The sequence below is a fragment of the Sus scrofa genome, chromosome 5 (assembly GCF_054392235.1).
Source record: "Sus scrofa isolate SSC_HxYL_T2T_F1_AM1 chromosome 5, Sscrofa_HxYL_maternal_Yorkshire_Landrace_v2.0, whole genome shotgun sequence".
Classification (NCBI taxonomy): Eukaryota; Metazoa; Chordata; class Mammalia; order Artiodactyla; family Suidae; genus Sus; species Sus scrofa.
This window is the reverse complement of record NC_139387.1, coordinates 82,536,743-82,560,893: the sequence shown is the minus strand read 5'-3', so window position 1 is coordinate 82,560,893 and position 24,151 is coordinate 82,536,743. Positions and strand designations below refer to the sequence as shown.

The window sequence follows — 24,151 nt, the reverse complement described above, 5'->3', positions numbered from 1 at the left end:
GGGCACATGGAAGTTCCCGGGCGAGGGGTCAAATTATAGCTGCAACTACAGGCTTACATCACAGCCATAGCAACACCAGATCCCGGCCGCATCTGTGACCTACTCCACAGCTTACAGCACCATCGGATCCTTAACTCACTGAACAAGGCCTGGGATCAAACTGCATCTGCATAGACACTATGTCAAGTTATCAATCCTCTGAGCCACAGTGGGAACTCTTGCCTGCTCCGTTTCAGAATAAGACTCTTTGAAAGAGTGTTCTGTACTTGGCTCTCTCCACCTTCTTGATTCCAGTGAGGCTCTGGCCCCAGTGCTCCAGTGACAGCTTTCCTTCCAACAGGACTCACAACTTCCATCTTGCCAAATCCACTGGTCCATGACTGTCTCCTTGCTTGACAGCTCAGGCCTTGGACCTAATTGACCATTGCTTCCTCATGAAAGACTTTTTCACTTGGCCATAAGGACATCCCTCCCTCCTGGCCTTCTCTTACTCTCAGACCTCTCCTTTCACTCTCCCAAGAGCTACATGTTCCAGTGTCCCAGGGCTCTTGTCAGTCCTCTCTATCCATTCTCGATCCCCAAATTAACCAGTTCTATAGTTTAAAATTACGCATGTCTATCCCTAATTCAGACATTTCCTTAGCTGCTTATTCATATCAAGTTGCCTGCTAGGTATCTCAGCTTGGATTTCTTTTTTTCTTTTCTTTTCTTTCTTTCCTTTTTTTTTTTTTAAACCACACCTGTGGCATGTAGAAGTTCCCAGGCTAGAGATGGAACTGTGCCACAGAGCGACAACCCTGGATCCTTAGACCCCCTATGCCACAAGTGAACTCCTAAACTTAGATTTCTTATGGACAACTCACACGTCATGACTAAAATGGAACTCCCCAGAGTTCCCGTCATGGCGCAGTGGTTAACGAATCCGACTAGGAACCATGAGGTTGCAGGTTCAATCCCTGGCCTTGCTCAGTGGGTTAAGGATCTGGTTGCCGTAAGCTGTGGTGTAGGTTGCAGATGCAGCTCAGATCCCGCGTTGCTGTGGCTGTGGTGTAGACCGGTGGCTACAGCTCCAATTAGACCCCAGCCTGGGAACCTCCATATGCCGCGGGAGCGGCCCAAGAAATAGCAACAACAACAACAAAAAGACAAAAAAAAAAAAAAATTAAAAAATAAAAAATAAAATGGAACTCCTGACTTAACTCCCTAACTCCTAGTTGCCTAAACACAGTTGCCCAGACCAACTTATTGGAGTCATTGTTTCTCTTTTCTTTACACTTCATACACAAAACATCAGCAAGTCTCATGATTTCAGTTTTCAAAATATATTCCCAATCTGACTACGTCTTACCATGTCTCTTCTAACCTAATGTTGGTCTAAGTCATAGTCTTTTTACTAGAGCACTCAGAATGATCTTCTAGATCTCAAGTTAAAGCACCTTACTCCTCTGTTCAAACTCCAGAGTAAAATACAAACCTTAACAATGGTATATGAGATCCTATTGTGGTTTGGCGGGTTAAGAACCTGACTAGTATCCATGAGGATGTGGGTTCCATCCCTGGTCTCACTCAGTGGGTTAAGGATCTGGCATTGCAACAAGCTGCCGCATTGGTCACAGATGTGGCTCAGATCCAGCATTGCCGTGGCTTAGTGTAGGCAGGCAGCTGCAGCTCCGATTTGACCACTAGCCTAGAAACTTCCATATGCTGCAGATGCAGCACTAAAATGAAAAACAGAAACAGTGGTTTACAAGGACCCGCATGATATGGGTACTTGGTTTTCTTGCCATTTCTCAAATATACCAAACTGAGTCCCTTTTCATGTGTTGTTCTTTATGTTTAGAATGATCTTCCCCCATATCTTTGCCTTCTTCTTTTATTTAAATTTATTACTCTAAAGTGGTTTCTCCTGGACTCCTCACTCAAAATAGCATCCTACACTGTTAATATCACTGAAGTGACACCATTCACTTACCTTGCTTCACTTTTCCTCGTATAAATTATAAGTTCTCCTGAAATGATTGTATTATTGTTTACTGGCTTTTACGTGCTATGCAATGCAAATTTCAAGAGTAATAGATTTTGTTCGCTTGTCAGTCACCAATGCCTAGAACAATATTTGGCACATAGTAGATGTTATATTTATGTATCTAATTAAGATAATTGAGGTGGATAATACATAGATGATAGATAGAAATATAGATAGATAGTATTTTAAAGTAGGTTAGGAACAGAATTAAATTTATAGTGTGATTTACAATAGTTAGGTAGTATGTTAGAAGTAAAGATATATATATACGATAGCATTCAGGACAAAACGGCAAAACATAATTAGTGAATTCATTAGTGTTCAAAAAGTCACAAGTAAAATTAAACTAGCTATTCAAATAATACATCATAAAAATGAATGCGGGCAATCTGTGAAATGCCTGTGCAGAAAAAGCTTTTTGAGGAAATCCCGTAAATACAGAAACAATTGGAAATCTTATTTTTTTGAAAAAGACCCAATTTTGGAAAGATGATTCCACTGTTATCTTCCAACAGAATTTACAATGTTTATCAGAAAAATCTACTACTCTTTCAGAAGACAGGGTGCTCTGAAGGATCTTTTAAAAGAACCAACCCATATTATATAAAAGAGAACCATAATGCTTTTTTTAACAACTATCTATTTACTGCAATTTCAGTGATTTGTAGAATTGTAATATTAGTATTTAGCAGGATGCAATTTTAAGAGTATGGTTATATTTTAGAAGGTTCCATTTTTCTTCTTCTGGTGGAAAGAAAAAAGCATATCAAAGTGGACAAAACCACAGTAGTAGGTTTATAATTATTCTGAAGTATAATATTCATACTTGAAGATGTGAATGCATAACTGTGTACTGTTTCACTGCTTTTTTAGGCTGTGTAATCTACAACAAACATGTTTATAAGCTTCAGTCATGCAAAGTGTAAGCAAGGGTACCGTTTCCTTTGTCTATATCATCATTTCTAACATGCCCCAAACTTGTCTCTCTCTGAGAATAAAGCCCAGTATTTTCCAAGAATATTTTATTTTCATGCCCACATTTCCCTTTATTGCTTTAATTTTTGGGTTATCTTCATGCTTGGTGGAATTTTTTTAAACTTGTATGACCAAAAAAAATTTATGCAGTAGCATCTTTTGAGCATTATGTTTAAGCCAAATGCTATCAATCCTTAATTTAAAGAAAAGGATGAAAATGAAATTAATCAACTCAACAAGTAGTTACTGAATACATGCACAGATTCCTTAAAGTACCTTACCAGGCATCAGCTGTATTGCATATATAAAAGAGGTATAGCCACTGTTCTCAGCTTGTAGTAGAGATAAAATATACACAGTGACAGCTGTCATACAAGATAGAAAGAGGTGAGTTTATCAATATAGGAGAAAGCTACCACGTTGAAAATGATGAACACATAAGAAAAATATAAATTCAGAACTATAAGGAAATGAAAGAAATTATTTCCTATTGGGATCAAGAAAGGATTGAGTATCTAGCAGTTGTTTCAGGACCTAAGTATGATGTGGTTCTTGGCAAGATGAGGTAGGGAGAATATGGACAAAGGAAATAGCTTTAAATGCCTTTCTAAGTTTGAACTTGAGTCTGAAGGTCTATTTTTCAGAAAGGGAATGATGAAAGTGCATCTCCACCAAATCCCTATTTTGACCCAGTCCTAGTTTCTGACCTGCACAGACCCATATATCCAGTGACCTACTGGACAGCTCTACCTGGAAGCTCAGAGGAAAGTGTATTTCAATATGTCTTAAACTGACTCATATTTTTCCTCGTCCATGACACCTACTTCCACTCCCCAGCAGAATCTTGCTCTTCTTTCTATAAATAGCATCAATGAAATTTTCCAAGCCTGAAATCTAAACATCATTCAGGACCCCTTCCTCTCCCTAATCTTTGCAGCCAACAAATCACTAAATGGCATTATCTTCATTGTTTCTCTGAATTGTTTTTTCTTTCTGTGCATCTCCACTGCTGCTACTCAGCACAGTATACCTAAGAGCACAGACTTAGACCCTGATAGCTGATGTTTCTATATGGACTCTATACTTACTGTGTAACCTTGGGAAAGTTATGCAACATTCCTAGGCCTTAATTTCCTGGTATATTATACAATAGGGATAATAATTATAACTTTCACGGTTGTTGTGAGGGTTAAACAAGTCATTATATGAAAGCACTTAAAATTTGATATATACCAACCACTATATAAGTGTTTGCTTTTATTACAGGACCATGTCTAGCTTAAAATACTGAACAGCCTATGGCTTGATATCCTGGCTTTATGTTCCAATCCATTTAATTCCCTTTTCCAAAATGAAGCCACAGCAATCTTTCTTTCTTTCTTTCTGTCTGTCTGTCTGTCTGACTGTCTTCCTTTCTTTCTTTTTCTTTTTATGATGGTACCTGTCTCATAGGGAAGTTCGCAGACTAGGAGTCGAATCAGAGCTGCAGCTGGGGGCCTATGCCACAACCATGGCAATACGGATTCAAGCCACATCTGTGACCTACATCACAGCTTGGAGCAATACTGGATTCTGAACCCACTAAGCAAGACCAGGGATCAAATCCACATCCTCACAGAGACACCAGGTCTTTAACACACTGAGCCACAATGGGAACTCCCAGAATCTTTCTAAAATAGATATCTGATTATAACTTTTTTTGAAATTCCCAAAATGCCATTTTATTTTCTTTATGATAAGGCAAAAATTTCTTATAACATGGCTTAACTGAGCCCTGAGAACCTCCTCAACTCCATATCTGCCCACTCTGCTCTCTCTGGACATTCCAGTTCATACCAACATTTCTGATCCTCTAACACATCTTTTATTTTTAATCTTCTTTTTTTCCTTTTTCACCGCCCTGAAGCATATGAAGTTCCTGGGCTAGGGATCAGATCCGAGCCACAGTTGCAACCTAAGCAGCTGTGGTAATGCTGGATCCTTAACCCACTGTGCCAGACCAGGGATCGAACCTGCATCCCAGTGCTCTCTAGATGCCGCTGCCACCAATCCCGTTGTGCCACAGTGGGAACTCCCTTATCTTTTTTTTTTTAATTGAAGTGTAATTGATTTACAAGTTGTGTTAGTTTCAGGTATACAGCAAAGTGATTCAGATATATATATCTATATATACACTTTTTCAAATTCTTTTTGTGCATGGTGTTAAGAAGTATTCTAATTTCATTCTTTTACATGTGGCTGTCCAGTTTTCCCAGCACCACTTATTGAATGGGCTGTGTTTTCTCCATTGTATATTCTTGCCTCCTTTGTCATAGATTAGTTGACTGTATGTGCGTGGGTTTAATTCTGGGATTTTTTCAAATTCTTTTCCCTTATAGGTTATTATAAAATATTGAGTATGGTTCCCTATGCTGTACAGTAGGTCCTTGTGGTATCCACTTTATATATAGTAGTGTGTGTATGTTAATCCCAAACTCTTAATTTATCCCTCCCTCCCCCATCCTCTTTGATAACCATAAGTTTGTTTTTTATGTCTATGGTTCTGTTTCTGTTTTGTATATAAGTTCATTTGCTGATCCTGTAACACATCTTGATGGCTCTGAACTTTGGGCCTTCAGACACACGCATACCTCTGACTAAACCACTCTATCTCCTCCTCTTGACTTGGCTAAGTCTTATTCATAATTTAATTGCCCCACCTGGAGAATGTGTATGTGGCAGGAGAAAGATCCAGAAAGAGCTACCAATGTGATAGGAAGCAAGTGAAGGAAATTTATCAGGGAGAGAGACTGAACCATGTTAAAGGTGCGGCTTAGCTCAAATCAGATGGAAACTGAGACTTTACCACCGGCTTTGGCAACTTTATTCAATCACTCACTAAAGGAGTTATAAATATTTTTAAAATTTTAAAGTATTTCTATATACTATAGTAGGCTTTTCAAAGCAGACTATACACTCTGTGTGTATTTAATGTAGTGATCTTACATGGTGATAAAACTACATGTAAAAATGAATTCCAAAATTCTATACTATTCTTCAACTGAGAATAATCTCTGCACTGGGAAACCCAGTTTAGATAACAAGCAGGAAAAGTAAGATGAGTTCAGATTAATCTAAATCTCATTGGACATCAAAGGGTAATAGTCCATTATGAGGATTCTGCCTACGTATTTCTCCAGGTATGACAAGTACATACGAGTTGTCAGCAACTTTTTACTCTATTTCTTTAACGTCAGTGTACTTTATTTAAGAGTGCATATTTTCTTTGTACCTGAACATCTTCACTTCTTTGTCTTCTGCATCAAATCCAAGGACCCTGTATGCCTTCAACCAATTAAAAAAAAGAAAAAGAAAGAAAAAAAAAAACTGTTAGCAGAGCTTTTATTTTAAATGTCAGGCCATATGAAGTGACTTTAAAAATCCAGCCATTGCCATGAATGGAATAATATCCTTATATTGTCAGATATTTAAAGGGTTAATATACAAATACATATGTATAAATGTAGTAAGTATTAAAAGAGTAGTAAGAGGTGTTTATAGAATTTGTGATCAAAGAGATCAAATAACTACAGTTAATGTTTTTCCTGCTTACTAAAACTCCTAATTATAAGAATAATGGGAGACAAATGTCAACTCATCAGATTCCTTATTATCATGAATAGACCAGGTGTAGATCTGCTTTATAAAATTAAATTGCCATTACCAAGAGAAAAATTTTTATGATGTTTCTTTGTATATAAACATATGTATATGTTATATACACACACACACACACACACACACACACACATATAAATATCAATGTAGTCTTAAAAGTTTTAGTATATCCTGGGGTTCCCGTTGTGGCGCAGTGGTTAACGAATCTGACTAGGAACCATGAGGTTGCAGGTTCGATCCCTGCCCTTGCTCAGTGGGTTAACGATCCGGTGTTGCCGTGAGCTGTGGTGTAGGTCGCAGACGCGGCTCGGATCCTGCGTTGCTGTGGCTCTGGCGTAGGCTGGCAGCTACAGCTCCGATTCAGCCCCTAGCCTGGGAACCTCCATATGCCATGGGAGCAGCCCAAAGAAATGGCAAAAAGACAAAAAAAAAAAAAAAAAAAAAGTTTTAGTATATCCCCATGCTGGCTAGAAGTTCTTTTTTTTGAGCATAGTCTTTAATTATAAACAGTATTATTCTTGACAAATCAAGCTATAATAAATTTTACTGTAGTTATAATAGAAACCTTTTTGGCTATTATCTCAATTCATTGGTTTTGTTGATATGAGAACTACTAAAAATCAAAGTACATAGAAATAATCAAGTAATTTATTTTCAGAAATGTATATTTGACAGAACATAAGCATTTAAGAATTTAAATGTGGCTAAAATATAATCTTGACTAGTCCATATACCCAAAAATGATGAAATGAAACCATTTAAGGAAGATAGTTACTAAACTCTGTCTTTATAATTTTGAAGGAAAATTGGTGTGCAGTTTCCAGAGTTTTTAACCTATACATTCCATCATCTCTCTAATTCGCTTTTCCTGCTGTGATTTAATTCTTTCTTTCTTGACCTTTACTCAGAGGAAATAGATGAAATAGGAAATAACTCCTTACTGCCATTCATACGATATCCCTGAAATGTATTTTGCCTTGTGACCTTTAAATGATGGGAATAAAGAGAATGGATCACATGTCCTCGTTTGGACCTGATCTCTGGGTCAACATGTGTTTGCTTTTCATCTATATGAAAATGCACTAGGCTGTGATTGCCATGGGATAGGTGAGGTTGGGAGAAGAGTGGGCAGTTGCCAGCTGAGTCAGGCAGAAGACGAAATGATGATCTGAAATGGCAAAGTTTAGAAGGGGGTGATTCTTTGTGAGAGAGGTGGTAATTGCTTTTGGTCATTTGCCATTCCATGGGTGAGGGGCAGGGTTCAAGAACAGTGTAAAAATGCCTGGGCTGTTAAGGGAAGAACACTTGGGCACACACTGGCAAGAGCTTACAGTGGGTGGGTGACATGGCTGAGAGAATGGGGCTTAATATTGAATAAAAATGCCTCAGGGGTCGCATAACAGTTCATCTCCCACTAAAAGAGGATTTTCTGTAAGCACCATTTTAGCATTGAGGATAATTTCCCCAATTAAAAAACAAAACAAAAAAACAAAACAAGAGATTTGTGGTTGCCTGATGGGAGGGGGAGGGAGTGGGAGGGATCGGGAGCTTGGGCTTATCAGACACAATTTAGAATAGATTTACAAGGAGATCCTGCTGAACAGCATTGAGAACTATGTCTAGATACTCATGTTGCAACAGAAGAAAGGGTGGGGGAAAAACTGTAATTGTAATGTATACATGTAAGGATAACCTGATCCCCTTGCTGTACAGTGGGAAAAGAAAAGAAAAAAAAAAAAAAAAAAAAAAAAACAAGAAAAACATAGGCACTTTCAGAATTTCCCACTGCAAAACTGTGTGTGTTTGATAAATTGAGCCCTATTCCTAACTTTCAAAAAGGATAAATATTTCATAAAGCCTAATGGTATTTACAGAGATGTAAAAGTTGAAAATCTAGCCAAGGTTATTTGGTGTTTGAAATCAAGCGTGATAATATTTTTTCCTGTGAAATCCCCAGATCATTAACATTGCTTTAGTCAGCATTAATAGGAAATGCATGCCAGGATGATGAAAATTAATTTACAGTTGAATGCTTTATGTCAGGAGACAACTTGCCGGATCGCGGTTGTTGGAAACTGAGCATTTTCTAAGCACATTGCCTGCTTGCTGCCTTTTCTTGGCTGTAGATATCGATGAGTGTGGGACCGGGAGGCACAGCTGTGCCAATGATACCATTTGCTTTAACTTGGATGGTGGATATGATTGCCGATGTCCTCATGGAAAGAATTGCACAGGGGACTGTGTTCACGATGGAAAAATTAAGCACAGTGGTCAGATTTGGGTGTTGGAAAATGACCGATGCTCTGTGTGCTCATGTCAGGTTGGTATAAATAAAACATTTTAACCATGTTGATCGAGGTGTAATTGGCATATATTTCAAGTGTACAGCTTGATGAACTTAGACAAACTTAGACAGATGCAAACATACACTTGACCACCGCACAAATAATATAACAGAACATTTTTATCTACCCAAAATGTTACCTCTGTCCTTTCTTTTTCTTAAATTTTTTTTTAATTTAAGTGGTTGATTTACGATGTTGTGCCATCTTCTGCTGTAAACCAAGTGACCCAGTCATATATATATATACACACACACACACATTCCCTTTCTAATATTTTCTTTCATCATGGTTTATCCCAAGAGACTGGACGTAGTTCCCTGTGCTGTACAGTAGGACCTCATTGTTTAACCATTTTAAATTTAATAGTTGCCTCTGTCCTTTCTAAGTTGGTCCCATACCCTTAGCCTCAAGCAAACACTGCTTCCAGTTACTATAGATTAGATTTGTATTGTCTAGAGCCTCATGGAAGTGAATTCATATAACACAGTTGGCTTTCTGTGTCTGCAGGTTACACATCCACAGATTCAACCAGCTTTGGATCAAAAATATTTGGAAAAAAATTCCAGAAAGTTCCAAAGAATTAAAACTTTCCCCTGCACTGGCAACTATTTACATAGCATTCACATTGTATTAGGTATTTCAGGTCATATAGAGATGACTTAAAGAATGTGCAAATCCTAGACCATTTTATGTAAGGGACTTGAGCATCCCTGGTTTTTGATTAGCACAGGTGTGCATACTCTTTTGCATCTGGCTTTCTCTCAGCATTATATTTTGACATTCATTTATATTCATTAGATGTATAAGTAACCATTTCTTTTTATTCCGGAAGAGTATTCCAGTGTATGGAAATACCGCAATTTGTTTATCTATTCACATGATAAAATTGTGCTTCTAACTATGCTAATGTTTCTATAGTCACAATATCATATTTGAGTGAATGCATAAATGAAGCTAACATGGACATACTATGGCTTGCAAGTGAAAAATATCTATTTGGGTTATATTTCAATTTTAGAGAGGTATTCTGTTATGTGTAACCAGTTGATAATAGACATTTAAATTATAGTTGAATGAATAATATCAAAGAGTCAGCTATTATTAAAGAAATTGATAACAGCTTGTACAAAAACAAAAGGTTAGAATATTCTAGAAACTTAATAATATGTCAAACATATTGACTAACTGCTAAATATAAACATTCAAGCCCTCACACGAAACAAAATTTGGTTAGTATTCAAATTACTGTACTAATAAATAAGTACACATATATTTATATATATATATATATATATATACACACACACACACAAATTTATTTATGTGTAAGGGCCTTGCAGTGGTTATTGTATTGTACTGGTTTTTTTTCCTAACAAATTTATTTCCAATCAAGTCATTTAAAGAGTAATGTCTGGAAAGAAAATTGGAAACTCTCCAACTTGGATAATTTCTATGTGTTAGCTACAAAATGGAATTTAAAAAAAAATCAATTTATTGTGTAAACAGCATGAGTTATCTCAACTTCCAAATCAACATCTGAGATTTTATATACATGTACATACATATACATACATATAATACATATATAATGTGTATGTGTGTGTGTGTGTGTGTGTACACACACGTACATATGATGTTAGTATATTGAGAAATGGAGGGTTTGGGTAACTGCTTTTCTTCCTTGTCACACAGAATGGATTTGTAATGTGTCGACGGATGGTCTGTGACTGTGAGAATCCCACAGTTGATCTTTTCTGCTGCCCTGAATGTGACCCAAGGCTGAGCAGTCAGTGCCTCCATCAAAATGGGGAAATCTTATACAACAGCGGTGACACCTGGGTCCAGAATTGCCAGCAGTGCCGCTGCTTGGTAAGTTTAGCCACATGAAGTTCAGGAAATGAAACATTTAAGCCCAGAATCTAAATAGGAAAGCAGCCTTGCTCTGCCCCCATCCCCACCTATGTTCAGTACCTGGCCATAGTGTTGGCAGTTATAAAAAGTGGTCCTGGTTAGAATGACAAAGCGACGGTGATGTATTCAAGACCGGAGAAGGCATATCTGGGGCTGGTTGTGGTCCACCATGATGTTAGCCTTTCGTGACTCTCTCCAGAGCTCCTGACTTCGCCAGTCCCATTACCCTAGACTTAGAGACAATTTATGAACAGAGCAGTGGCATTCAAAAAAATCATTTTTCCCAAGTACATCTTTTGTTAATGCATTTCTGTCAATTATGCTCAGACTTAAGAAAACAAAAGCAAAAGTAAAAAGAAAGTCATGCTTCTTTTTCCTTCTAAAGATTGTTCCTGTCACTGTTATTCTGGTGGACATCATTTTACACATAATGTGGATAAGCAATAAGCACATTAGAATATTAGAATTAAATGTATATATTTATGAAACTTCTATTGGAAAGAACAGGCGAAAAAGAAAACAAAAACTTGATAAGGAAAACGCAAATCATTTTTTTTTATTTGACCGAATTTCTTTTTTTCTTTCTAGTGGTATAAATGAAAAGAAAAACTTGTCTATGTGTCTTTATATAAGCAAGTTTCACAGTGCTGCTTTTAAAGTTAGGCGAGTTTCCTTTCTATCTGTGTGAGGATATTTTTAAAGCAATGCTTTTTTGTTGCTTCCTTTTTATACTTTCAACCCCAAAATCAATTGAAAGAGCAAGGTCAGTTTCTGTGCCTGAAGGCTGCTTTCATCTCCAAGATCATGAGATTCAGAATTATGAAGAAAATAAGGAAGCAGGTGGGAACCAAATTTTGAAAAGATCCGATTCACACAATTTTCCCATGTGGAATTAGAAAAGACTGAAATCATTTCCTAGTTTGGTTTTGTTTCATTTTTTTCCCAAAGTCCCTACACCAAGAAACATATGAATGAACAAAGGAAAACTGTCAAATTTTCTTCATATTTCTGTTATTTTCTTCTAAGTGGACAAAACTTTCTTTCTGCAGAAGGGAATAAATGAGAAATTAGGGGAAAAAAAGATCAAAAGAATGAAAAAAAAATTTCATATTCAAAAAGCTAAGTAAAAACCTCATCTGTAGTAAAACAATTCTCCTTTGGCATGAGAGAGAAAGGAGCATACAAATTCGATTGTTTTAAGAGAAAGGGTTTTTAGGAGTTCCCGTCGTGGCGCAGCAGAAACGAATCTGACTAGGAACCATGAGGTTGCAGGTTCTATCTCTGGTCTCTCTCAGTGGGTTAAGGATCCGGCGTTGCCATGAGCTGTGGTGTAGTTCGCAGACACGGCTCAGATCCTGAGTTGCTGTGGCGTAGACCAGCGGCTGGAGCTCCGATTAGACCCCTAGCCTGGGAACCTCCATATACCAGGGGTGCGGCCCTGAAAAGGACAAAAAAAAGAGAGAGAAAGGAAAGGATTTTATTTTCCTTTATTGTTGTTCTTGTTTAACCCCTGAAAAGAGTTTTAAAATCCATGTGCAGTATAGATCTCAGCTCTCTGATAGGGCTTTTGTGGATTCCCTACACATTCATGGCTGTGACGGTCTGAGAATTAATGTCCATCCAATAAATTGAGTATTCCGTAAACACTGCCCCTCTCTTCCTCCCTCCCTCCACAACTTCCTTCTCCCTCCTTCTGCCCTTGGACATCTGCTTTCCTTACAGCAAGGGGAAGTTGACTGTTGGCCCCTGCCATGCCCAGAGGTGGAGTGTGAATTCAGTGTCCTCCCAGAGAATGAGTGCTGCCCACGCTGTGTCACCGACCCTTGCCAAGCTGACACCATCCGCAATGACATCACCAAAACTTGCCTGGACGAGATGAATGTGGTTCGCTTCACTGGGTCCTCTTGGATCAAACATGGTACTGAGTGTACTCTCTGCCAGTGCAAGGTAAAGCCTGTTATAGTCAAGTAGGGTGCATTTGGCCAGCTGCACCCAGGATTCACAGATATTAATGTGCTTAACCTGGCCAGTGGAAAGCATCTTCTTTGCTATTTACTGTCCAGAGATGGGAGGAGGGCCACTCTGCTTTATTAGTGCCAGGGCTGACTGTCATATGCCTCCTCTGATACATATTAAGAGAGAAGGAAGTGCTTGGTCAAAAAAAAAAAAAATAAGTGTATCACCAGTTATTTATATCACAGAACAGAAAGAACCATGTAAATTGCCCTAAAGTATCTAACTGTACACATCTGAAAAAAAAAATACAAAAAAAATAAAACCCTACAACAACAAAATTCATGTTTCTTTCATGACAGAAGACAATATTATTTTATTGATTTTTATCTGGCCTTTTATGAGATAAGATATATCAATGAAGTAAACATATTAGGTTTTCCAAAGTGAAAATCAATATGGCGAAAATGGGGATGTTTCTTGGTTGGCTGTGATCAGTTACATTGAGTTGAAAAATTTAAGATCTGTTGTTTACCATACTTTATTTCTACAGCTGGAGAGAAATCACTGCTAAGATTTTTCTCTTTTATTTTCACGGGAAAATAGAGCAATGCACCTTTTAATTCAAGGAGAAAAAAATTACCAATTAGGTAGATACTTTGGTTATTGTTCCTACAAACATTTGATTTAGTGGTCATTGTACTTCATAGTCAAAATTTTGGTATCAACACTGAAACTAAGTAAAAAATCTGGAAAACTTAACAACAAAAAAGCAAAGATGTCAGATTTTTCCCAGTTTAGCACAGCCAGATATCTGTAAGTGCTCTGGTTCTTTAAGTGAGCATTTCCATTAAATTTTTTTTTCAATAGAGCAATTTAATTCAGATTCACTTAGTACAAATCTCTTACTAGAGTGGCTTGACATAACAGGACAAAGAAATATGAAATGCTTTAAGTTCTGCGATGCTATTATTATCTATTTCAAATCAAAATTTGTAGCTCTTTCAATCAATGCAATTTGTCAATCAAGCAAAGCTTTTTGGGGGGGAACATTTAATGCAGTTTTCTAAAAGTGCATTAGCACATCTGAAGTTACTATTACTATGAAAAGTTGCTAATAATGTATATGCAATGTTGCTTTAATATACGTGTAATATGAGTACATTTGAGTACATCTAATGGTGCATATCTAGAAATTTCAGTATTAATGACCAAGGGAAATTAAAGAAAATACATTCTGACATTTAATTACCAAATAGAGTTGAGTCTCCTTAAACTCTTAATCTGTCAGATTTTTGTTCTGAACAGTGACAACAAAAACATATACCGGGTGGAGGAATGAAAAACACACCAAATATGGCCCAGACAGATATTTCCAGTATGAAAAATGCATTCAGTAATAGGCAGAAAAACATTAGAGTGCTTTTTGGGGTAAAGCTGTGAATGATCTTGTCATTCACTGTAAACAGCTACTAGGATTTTTTGGCTCTTGATAGAAATGTATTCCAGAAAGTTTATTTTGGCATTAAATTCGTTTCTTGTCAGATAAGTGCCGATTCCCAGAAATTACTATTTGATACCATTTCCCTTTTCCCTTCAAATTAAGTATGAGTTATAAGAATATAGCTCAGTTTTTCCAAATTTTTCCCTAATACCCATTTTGTTATATTTGTTTTGTGGTATTTCAAAAATAAAATTTATGCCAAATAGGCTTGAGATGTTGCACTGGAGGTGAGCATTCATCACAATTTGGTGCTTTTGCAGCATTGTTTTTACTTATCTCCCCATCCTCCTGCTTCTGAGTTATTTGTTTAAGTCAACAAATACAAATTGTGTAGGCTCTTGTGCTAGTATCGGGATATAATGATGAGCAAAAACAGGCGCATTGTTCCTGGGAATTATGGCCCAGCAGCTTGTTGTCTAAACCCTGCTGGCAGCAGCCACGTGTGGCTATTTAAATTCATTGAAATTAAATTAAAAATCCAATTCTTTAGTCATGCAAGCCCCATTTCAACTGCACACATGTGCAAGTGGCTATCACATTAGACCACGTATAGAGAGAACATTTCTGTCATCACTGAATAGTCTATGGAAGGCAATGGTGTAGAGGTAAAGAATGTGGCCTCTGGAAATCAGCCTATCTGGGATCAAAGCCTGGTCAGCCACACTAGCAATGTCACCTCAAGGGACATTTATTAATCTCTCTGTGGCTCCATTTTCTTTCACCTGAAAATAGGAATAATAATATTACTTGCCTAGGAATAATTGTAGTACCTACTTGAGAAAGTTGCTGTAAGAATTAAGTGGAAGATCCATAGAAAAAGTTTCCCACGTATTTCCTCTGCATTCACAGTAAGTGCTCAGTAAATATTGGCAATTATTATTGTTGGTGGTGGAGTATATACATATTCATTAAGTCAGAAATCAAACAAAGACATTACAAACTGTGATGGGTGCTCTGAAGCTAAGATGTGGTGGGTGCTCTGTGCTAAGGCTCTGCAATGTGTGAACCAGCTCTACTGCCTGAGAAATTAGGAATTAGCTGGGAGAAAAAGGGTTAAGAGTTTTCCTTCCCTTTTTAAAGATGTCTTCAAATTTAATTTGTTTAGGTTAAAAAAAAAAATGTTTCCTCCACTCAGAAGCTGAACTCCAAAGTGAAGCTGAGTCCAAAGTGAATTACACATTTTGCTTTCCCTAAATCTAATAGAGACTACTCACCGTTATGATGGGTCAGACAGCTTTCAGGCAATTATGTTTTGAGCTCCAGATAATAAAGAGGGATGTACCCAGTTGAGGAATAAGGAGAGAGGAGGTAGTAAAGGGTCATTTTCTTTAATAAATTATCACTGAGTGGAACACTTTGGAAATTGGAAACCACAGGGCCACTTTTAACTCCTGGAGACTCTAGATGTAATGCTGAAATAACTGAAGTTTGGAAAAAATACAGTTTTATGAGGCGGGAGCTTGTTATCTTCCTAAATGTTGCCTCTATGTGTTAGCAACAGTAAACTTAAAGTCTGGAAAGTGGACATCTGTACTAAAATTAGAATAGATGACTAGATCTATGGAAAGAAGCACCTCATAAATGTGCAACAATGTAATAAAGCCTTTTAACATATGACCGGGGAGCTTTGCAAATCAAAAGAGGAAGACAGGATTATTCTGTAAATATTGGGATGACTGGACAGCAATTTGAGGAAGATAAGTTATATATATAGTATTATATTATATATCAAAGCAAATTCCATGTGGAAAAAGTATTACACATTAAAAATAAATCAAAGTAAAGTAATCAAAGATTTATCAAAATTCCAGACAGAAGATGCCTTTTCTAATTTAAAAGTGATGAAATACACTGCAAAGAAAATTTAGAGCTTCTATAGATACACAAAATTAGCAAAATAAGAAGCCACAACCAGAGAGTGGAAAAGTAGTTTCAGCAGATATGTGTTCTTTATTAGATTAAAAAAATATGAAAATTATTAATAAAAATATTTCCCCTTATATCAACAAAGGATGAATAACCAATTCACGGAAAAAAAATACAGCTTTGGAAAAAGGAAAAATTCATCTTTTAAAAAAATCTAAACAAATGTAAACTAACCTAATAGATTATTATTTTCATGTACTACAGTAAAAAAAAACTTTCATAATCACGTCTAACGCTGACAGAGATGTACTGGAATTGTAGTTCTTATGCATTGTTAAGTGACATTGAAAAATACATGTCAAGAGCCACACATACACCTCCTTGCCCACTCCCTGTGCCCACAGAAATATCCAAAAGATCCTATTAATTCCAGGTCTGAGAATCCAACCTAAAGAAATAATAGGCGTTCCAGGGTAGTTCAGTGGGTTAAGGATCTGGCATTGTCACTGTTGTGACTCAGGTTGCTACTGTGGTGCAGGTTCTATCCCTGGCCTAGTAACTTCCACCCCCTCAAAAACAAAAGAGAAATAATCTAAAATATGGAACAAGCAATATGCATCACAATTTCTACCTCAACATTAATTGGCATGCAGAATCGAGGAAAAAAACATAATATCCAACAATAGAAAAATATTAAATAAGTTATAGTAACTCTATGACATAATATACAATGTTATAGCATAATGATATATGTAATGATATGATTATAATTATTTAACCATTCAAGTGTTAACAATAATCATAATAAAAATTATAAAAATACTGTGTGATTACATATGCACTTTGATTACAAGAAGGTTGAAAATAAAGGGAATATGAAATGTCTGTGAGGACATACTAAAATATTGATAATAATGGGATTTAAATATATTAATTTTTATATAATTTATAACCACATAATGTATACATATATATTATAATTACATAGTATTATTATATCCATGTATATAACTTTAAAACATAACTAATGCACTAATAAAATATAGTAAGTGTTTGGTAAATAATAAATATATTAAATACAAATAATAGTAAGATATTTATCCTTTAATATATATTATATATAAACAATTTATTGAAAACTGAAACTCAGCTGTCTTCTAATCTTGATTTTGCAGAGTTTAGTATGCAGACTTCTTTACCAATAAATGAAGCCAGAGATAATAGAGTGTTAAGGAAATTTACTGTTGCTATGGAAAAATAATTAGATTTAATAATTAGTTATGGCAGTAAGTGATTAATTCCTAGCAATCTAAGTTTCAGATTTCATAAAAACCTGTTTTATTCTCGGTTTTATCAAGGTAAGGTTCTGTTAAGGGGAAATGCATGGTTATTATATATATAATTTAATGAGTTTGATGAATCAAAGTACAGAATATTTCCAACAATCTGGCAAGTATCTTTTTGTCCCCTTCCAGGCAATACCTCTTTCCTGCAGGAAAATCTCAACTGTATTTCATTAAAATAAATTTATTTTGCCTATTTAAAAATTTCATATAAGTGGAATAACACAATATGTATATACTCTTTTATGTCTAATGATGAACTGATCATTTTATCATTATATAGTATCCTTCTTACCTCCAGCAAGGCTTCTAGACTTGAAGGCAATTTTGTTTACGTGAAGGCTACTCATATAGCCACTCAGTGTATTATTTTTATCCATCCACTTTCAACCTATGGTTTTATATTTAAAGTGCATTTTTTATAGATAATGTAAGAATAGTTCTTACTTTTTTGTCCAGTATGACAAAGTGTTTTAATTGAAGTGTTTAGTCTATTTTCATTGAAGTGTTTAGTCTATTTTCATTTTTGACAGTGGTGGATTTAAGGCTACCATTTTGCCATTTGTTTTCTATTTTTGTTCCATCTGTTTTTTATATTCCTCTCATTCATTCTTTCCCTCTTTCTGTTTATTAATATTTTGTGTTATTCAGAGCTCCTGTTGTGATGCAGTGGAATGAAGGTTTGATCACTGGCCTCTCTCAGTGGATTAGGGATCCGGTGTTACCCAGAGCTGTGGTGTAGGTCATAGATGCGGGCTTGGATCCTGGGTTGCTGGGTTGTAGGCTGCAGCTCTGATTCAACCCCTAGCCTGGAAACTTCCATATGCCCTGGGTGTGGCCATAAAGAGAGAAAAAAAAAAAGTGTATTATTCAAATTTTGTTCTTTAGGATTCTTAGCTATAACTCTTAATAGTATTATTTTAGTTTTTGGTATAGGGATTGTAATATATATCATTGATTATTACAGTGTATTAAAATTTAATATTATACTAATTCATATAAAAGGTAAGAACTTTGGAATAATATAATCCCATTCTCCCAAACTTGGAGCCGTAACAGTCATATATTTTATAACTATGTATACTATAAATTCTGAAAGTCTGCGTTATTATTTTTGCTTTAATTAGTCAAATATCCTTTAAGGAAATTAATGGGGGGAAAAGCTCAATTTTTCTTTTATATTTATCCATATATTTACCATTCCTGGTGCGCTTCATTTCTTCTCATTCATTTGAATATCCATCTGGTGTCATTTCCCTTTAGCTTGAATAATGTCCTTTAGCATTTTCCATACTGTAGCTAACTGGCAATTAATTCTCTCAACTCATATTTTTCTGAAAATGTCTTTATTTTTAAAGGACATATTTTTTAAACATAGAATTCAGGATTGACAATTTTGTCCCAGCACTTTAGAGGTGGTACTCTATTGTTTTCTAGTTTCTGTTCTCATCAGGAGTCAGATATAATTTGTACTTTTGTTCCTTTATATGCAATATGTCTTTTTTTCTCTGACTCTTTTCATGATTCTTTATCTTTGGTTTTTACAGTTTTGACTGTGATGTACTTGAGCATGATTATTTTCTGTCTTTGTTCTCTCTGGTTGCTGGGCTTTTTGAATACCCAATTTGATGTTTTTTCTACCAACTATGAGAAAAATTTGGCCTCTGTTTCTTCAGATATTTTGTCTGTAGCATTTTCTCCTTCCTAGTCTTCTGGAACGCCAATGACACATGTATTATATGGTTTAATATTATCCTAAAGGTCAATGAGTTTCTATTTTTATTTCAGTCTTTTTCTCTTTGTTTTTTGTTTGTTTGTTTTGGCTACGCCCACACCATATGGAAGTTCCTGGGCCAGGGATCGAACCCCCACCACAGCACTGACCTGAGCCGCCACTAGGCTACCAGGTAACTCCTTTTCTTTGCTATAAAGATTGGACAATTTCTATTGTTTTTTTTCTTCAAAGTACTATTTCTTCTGCCATCTCTAGTCTGTTGTTGAACCCATCCAATGAATTTTTCATTCCAAATATTGCACTTTTCAGTTCCAGAATTTTTATTTAATTCTATTTATAGTTTTGTTTTTCTGCCACTATTTACCATCTTTTTTCACTCATTAGGACAACCTTTTTTTTTTACGTTGTTGTATGTATTTGTAAAAGATACTTTCCAGGCTTTATCTGCTAGTTACACCTTTAGATTAATTTTGTCTTTCTATTCCCTACTTTTTCTCTTGGTGGGCAGTTACTTTTCCCTGTCTTTCTTCACATGTTTATGGTTTACTGGATATTATGGGTAATATATGGTATGGACCCTACATGCCATTATTTTCCTGTGAATGATATTTATTTTTGTTCCAACAGATTGCACATTATAGGCTAATCTCCTTGCACTTGAGAAGGCAGGGCTTTACAGTGGTTAGGGAATCTACTCCAGATACACCCTTAGTTCTAGGGTGAATTTCTTAATCTTGAGGCATTGCTTTACTCCTAAGCATGGCCCTTTGGAGCTTTCAAGGGAAAATCTGAATTTTTTATCAGTTGTTTCTAACTTGATAGGAAACAGATTTTAAACACTCTTACCCACACTGAGCAGCATCTGAAATATCTGCTCAGACCTTTCAAATTTCAAGCTGTGACTCTCTGATTTAGAGTCTCTTCAGAGTCTCCTCTGCAATTGAGAGACCAGCCAAGAATTTGAGGGGAGTTTACATGCCGATTCACTCCCTCCTTTCTAGATATTTCCTCCTGAACATCCAGTCACTCTGGCAGCCCTAAATGTCCTCTGACATCTGGGGCCTCTCAGATTGTGGCTTTCTGCTTGAGTTATAGTTATCCTAAGCTTCACAAAAAGGGGGATGCGCTAAGGGAAAAAGCCAAGTAAAAATGCATCTCGAAAATTCCCGCCATGGCTCAGTGGTAAGAACCTGACTAGGATTCATGAGTTTTGATCCTTGGCCTCTCTCTCAATGGGTTAAGGATCCGACTTTGCTATGAGCTATGACATAGGTCACTGAAGTGGCTAGGATCTTGTGTTACTGTGGCTGTGGCCGGCAGTTCCAGCTCTGATTCGAACCCTAGCCTGGGAACTTCCATGTGCCACAGGCGTGACCCTAAAAAGCAAAAAAAAAACAGTGTCTGCCTGCTTTTAGTCACTACGCATTGCTTCAAATAGTTTTTCTGTTTTGTCCAAATTTTATACTTATCTGTAGGAGGGATAGTCTTATATGAGCAACTGTGCCATTCTGAAACTGGAACCTCAGTGGAATATTTTATTAATCTTTCTCATATGTACCATGTTTCCCTAATTGAGGAGCTTCCAATGACATGGTTTCTAGAGCATTTATGTTGTTATAGCAGAACATATTGATCTGGAATAAGAAAAACACTCCCTGGAAGATTTTGAAAGATACACCTTCCCTTCCTAAAAACATACTCGTGGGAACCAACATTTTTTTTTTTCTCTGTGAGATTCTAATGCTAGTTTCACATACTCAATGACAGAAGGCTCCAGAAATTCCCTCTCTTTCTGCTCAAAATCCATACAATTTGAGGAACTGATATTCTCAGGAATTGGCACATCCCTCACTTCATTGGATTAATGGGTTGGGAAAGATCATGTCAGCAGGTTATGGTCAGAAAACTCCGCCTCTGAGAATGAGGAAAAAGTGCTACTAGAAATGGCTGTCATATTTTTTTGCTCTCAGAATAAGAAATCTGCTTAATAACAATTTAAAAAGAAATAGGATTATGTTAAATTGATGATATTCTTCTTGGATATAGACTGGCTCTTCCCTCATTTCAACAAAGCTTCAACAAAGGCTTAAGTATCAAAGTCCTTTCTTAAGTTTTATCTTATATGAACTGACACTTTTGGTTTTATCATATTAAGGTTTAATACATTTTCAATCATCTAAAGCCAATTATATGAGAGAATATATCAAGCAGAAGATGAGTTTTAGAGTCAGACTAACCTGAATTTTAATCCCAACTGTACCATTTTATTAACTGTATGATTTTGGACATGATACTTAAGCTTTCTGATCTTCATTTTCTGAACCTGAAAAGTGTGGCTATTAATAGTGATCCTGCTGGGAATGCTTCGAGGTTGAAATTAGATACTGTATTTAAAGCGCCTGGCAAAGTGTCTGACACAGAGTACACACTCACCAGGTAGAAGGATATTACCATCTTATTTTATGATTGTGGTAGCAAGACTAACATTATCATTGTCATGAGCCAGCTGGTGGAAGAAAGTAAGAGTGCAAAGAATCTAAAGAATAAGACATAATTTTTGTTCTTTTTTGTAATACACTACACTCTTCTGAACTCTTTTCCCTTTAATGCCTTGACTCATTTTTTTCCCTGTGCTCTTGGCCTACCTTTTCACAGAGCTGCCTTGGGGTCTTGACATCACTTCTACAGAGGCGTCTACTCTGACCACCCCATCTAAGTAGCCAGTCTTTATTAATCTCATGACACCACCTAGGTTGTTTCTTCTCTGGCACGTTGCATGATGTTTGTACGATTGCTTCTGAAATTGTTCCCTCCAAAAAACTCTAAGCCCTGTCCTGTTGGAGTAGAAACCTTGTCTGCTTCATTCATCAGTATATCTAGCGCTCAATTTATTCAGTGCTTATTTTGTGAATGAATACAGACAATAACAAATATGATCGAAGAGACTGCCATGGGGTAAATAATGGTAGCCTATGATTTGCCACAAATAACTGGCCACAGGAGCCATGCCTGCAATAGTAGAAACATGAAAAGGGATCGGGCCTTTGAACTTTCAGGGGCATATAAATAACAAGTAAACCAGTTATGGTATGTTATATGTACTGGTCACTAAGTGTGGTATTGACTATTGGCTTAAAAATTCATGTCATGCTTTTTCCTTCCTCTCTCTTCTCTAGAATGGCCACATCTGTTGCTCAGTGGATCCACAGTGCCTTCAGGAACTGTGAAGTTAACTCTCTCACTGGAAATTTCTGTTTAAAGAATGTTCTTTCATTAAAAAGACCAAAAAAAAAAAAAAAGTTGAAACTTAAAGTGGATGATTTGGGGGCAGCTAAGTGCAGCATTGTTAATAGCTGAGTGAACTTTCAATTACGGAATTTGTGGAGCTTGAGAAAAATCACAAAAGGAAAATTCTTGGGGAAAAACTAGACCAGAATTCTGCCTCTCCTGCATCTGACATCAGCATGTAGAAGGGTGGGCGTGGAATACACCATGACATCGTGACCCCTGGACGTAGAGCCTGAGCTGATGGGAGCTTTGAAAGCCTCGAGCTTCACTGGTGCAGAAAATGTTCCTCTAGATCAGAGTCTTCTTGAATCAGTTCAGTTCTTCACTGCAAAAAAAGAAAAGAAAATGTAAGGCAGTGAATGAATTATATTTTCAGAAGCAAAGCAAAGATGCTATAACATGTTATATGTACAGTATACACTCTGAAAAGAAATCTGAAACAAGTTATTGTAATGATCAAAATAATGCACAGGCATGGTTACTTAATATTTTCTAACAAGAAAAGTCATCCCTATTTCATTGTTTTACTGCACTTAATATTATTTGGTTGAATTTGTTCAGTATAAGCTTGTTCTTGTGTAAAATTAAATAAATATTTCTCTTACCTTATAACATGTCCTAGTGTGTTCCCTTTTTTTTGGCCACACATGCAGCATGTAGAACTTCCCATGGCCAGGGATCAAACCCACGACACGGCAGCAACCTGAGCCGCTCCAGTGACAACACTGGGTCCTTAACCCACTGTGCCACAAGGGTGCTCGCCTAGTGTGTTCCTTTTCCCCACAGATGCTTCAACATACAAATTGCTTTCTAGTTCTGATGAAAATCTCCCATGGTGCTATTTCCAATGGAACATGATGGAGGATAATGTGGGAAAAAGAATGTGTATATATATGTATAACTGGGTCACTTTGCTGTTCAGCAGAAATTGAAAGAGCATTGTAAATCAGCTATAATAAAAAATTAAAAAAAAACCAAAATAGCATCAAATCGTAAGTAAAAAAATAGATAAATAGATTCTGGAATATGTATGCAATGGAATAATATATGCCAGTTAAAATGCATGATTTAGAACTAAGGTGTACCAATGTGGTTAGAACATTATATTATTTTCTGTACTTAAAATATATTTGCTTGAAATATGTCATTAAAAGGGTTATACACTGTCAAAAAAAAAAAAAGAAAGAAAGAAAGAAGATTTTCACTAAATTACCTGCCTGGGTCGGGGAGGGTGATGGATACCTCTGTTCTGCCTTCTCTGGATCTTCTCAGTCACCTTTTACACGGCCTTATATCCTGGGGGCTGACCTATACCCATTGTATTCATAGGTTCTCTTGTCCTCTGGATTCTGACTCAGCTTGACCTGTGGCACCCACCGGCAGGATATCAGGAAGAGGAAGTTTGTATATTTGCTCTGCTGGCTCCTTTCCTACCAGGTCACTACCATGATTAGCTGTGTCCCTTACTGAAGGCCACATCTCCTGACAGGTGGCCCTCTCTGTTCAGCTACTCTCTCCTGGTCCTAATAACTTCTATTTCCTTCTTCT

At 36.5% G+C, this 24,151-nt stretch overlaps 1 protein-coding gene across 5 annotated transcripts in view; it reads left to right on the top strand.

The window, feature by feature from the left end:
- The window catches only part of NELL2 (neural EGFL like 2), a 333,105-nt gene extending 309,893 nt beyond the window's left edge, over positions 1 to 23,212 (top strand). For all 5 annotated transcript variants that reach the window (XM_084957200.1, XM_021092577.2, XM_084957201.1 and 2 more), the window contains 4 exons: positions 8,785 to 8,978; positions 10,696 to 10,872; positions 12,637 to 12,861; positions 22,492 to 23,212. In XM_084957200.1, the coding sequence (XP_084813326.1) occupies positions 8,785 to 8,978; positions 10,696 to 10,872; positions 12,637 to 12,861; positions 22,492 to 22,542 (647 nt within the window). In that variant the 3' untranslated portion in view covers positions 22,543 to 23,212. The remainder of the gene's footprint in view (positions 1 to 8,784; positions 8,979 to 10,695; positions 10,873 to 12,636; positions 12,862 to 22,491) is intronic.
- Positions 23,213 to 24,151: the final 939 nt, after the last annotated feature.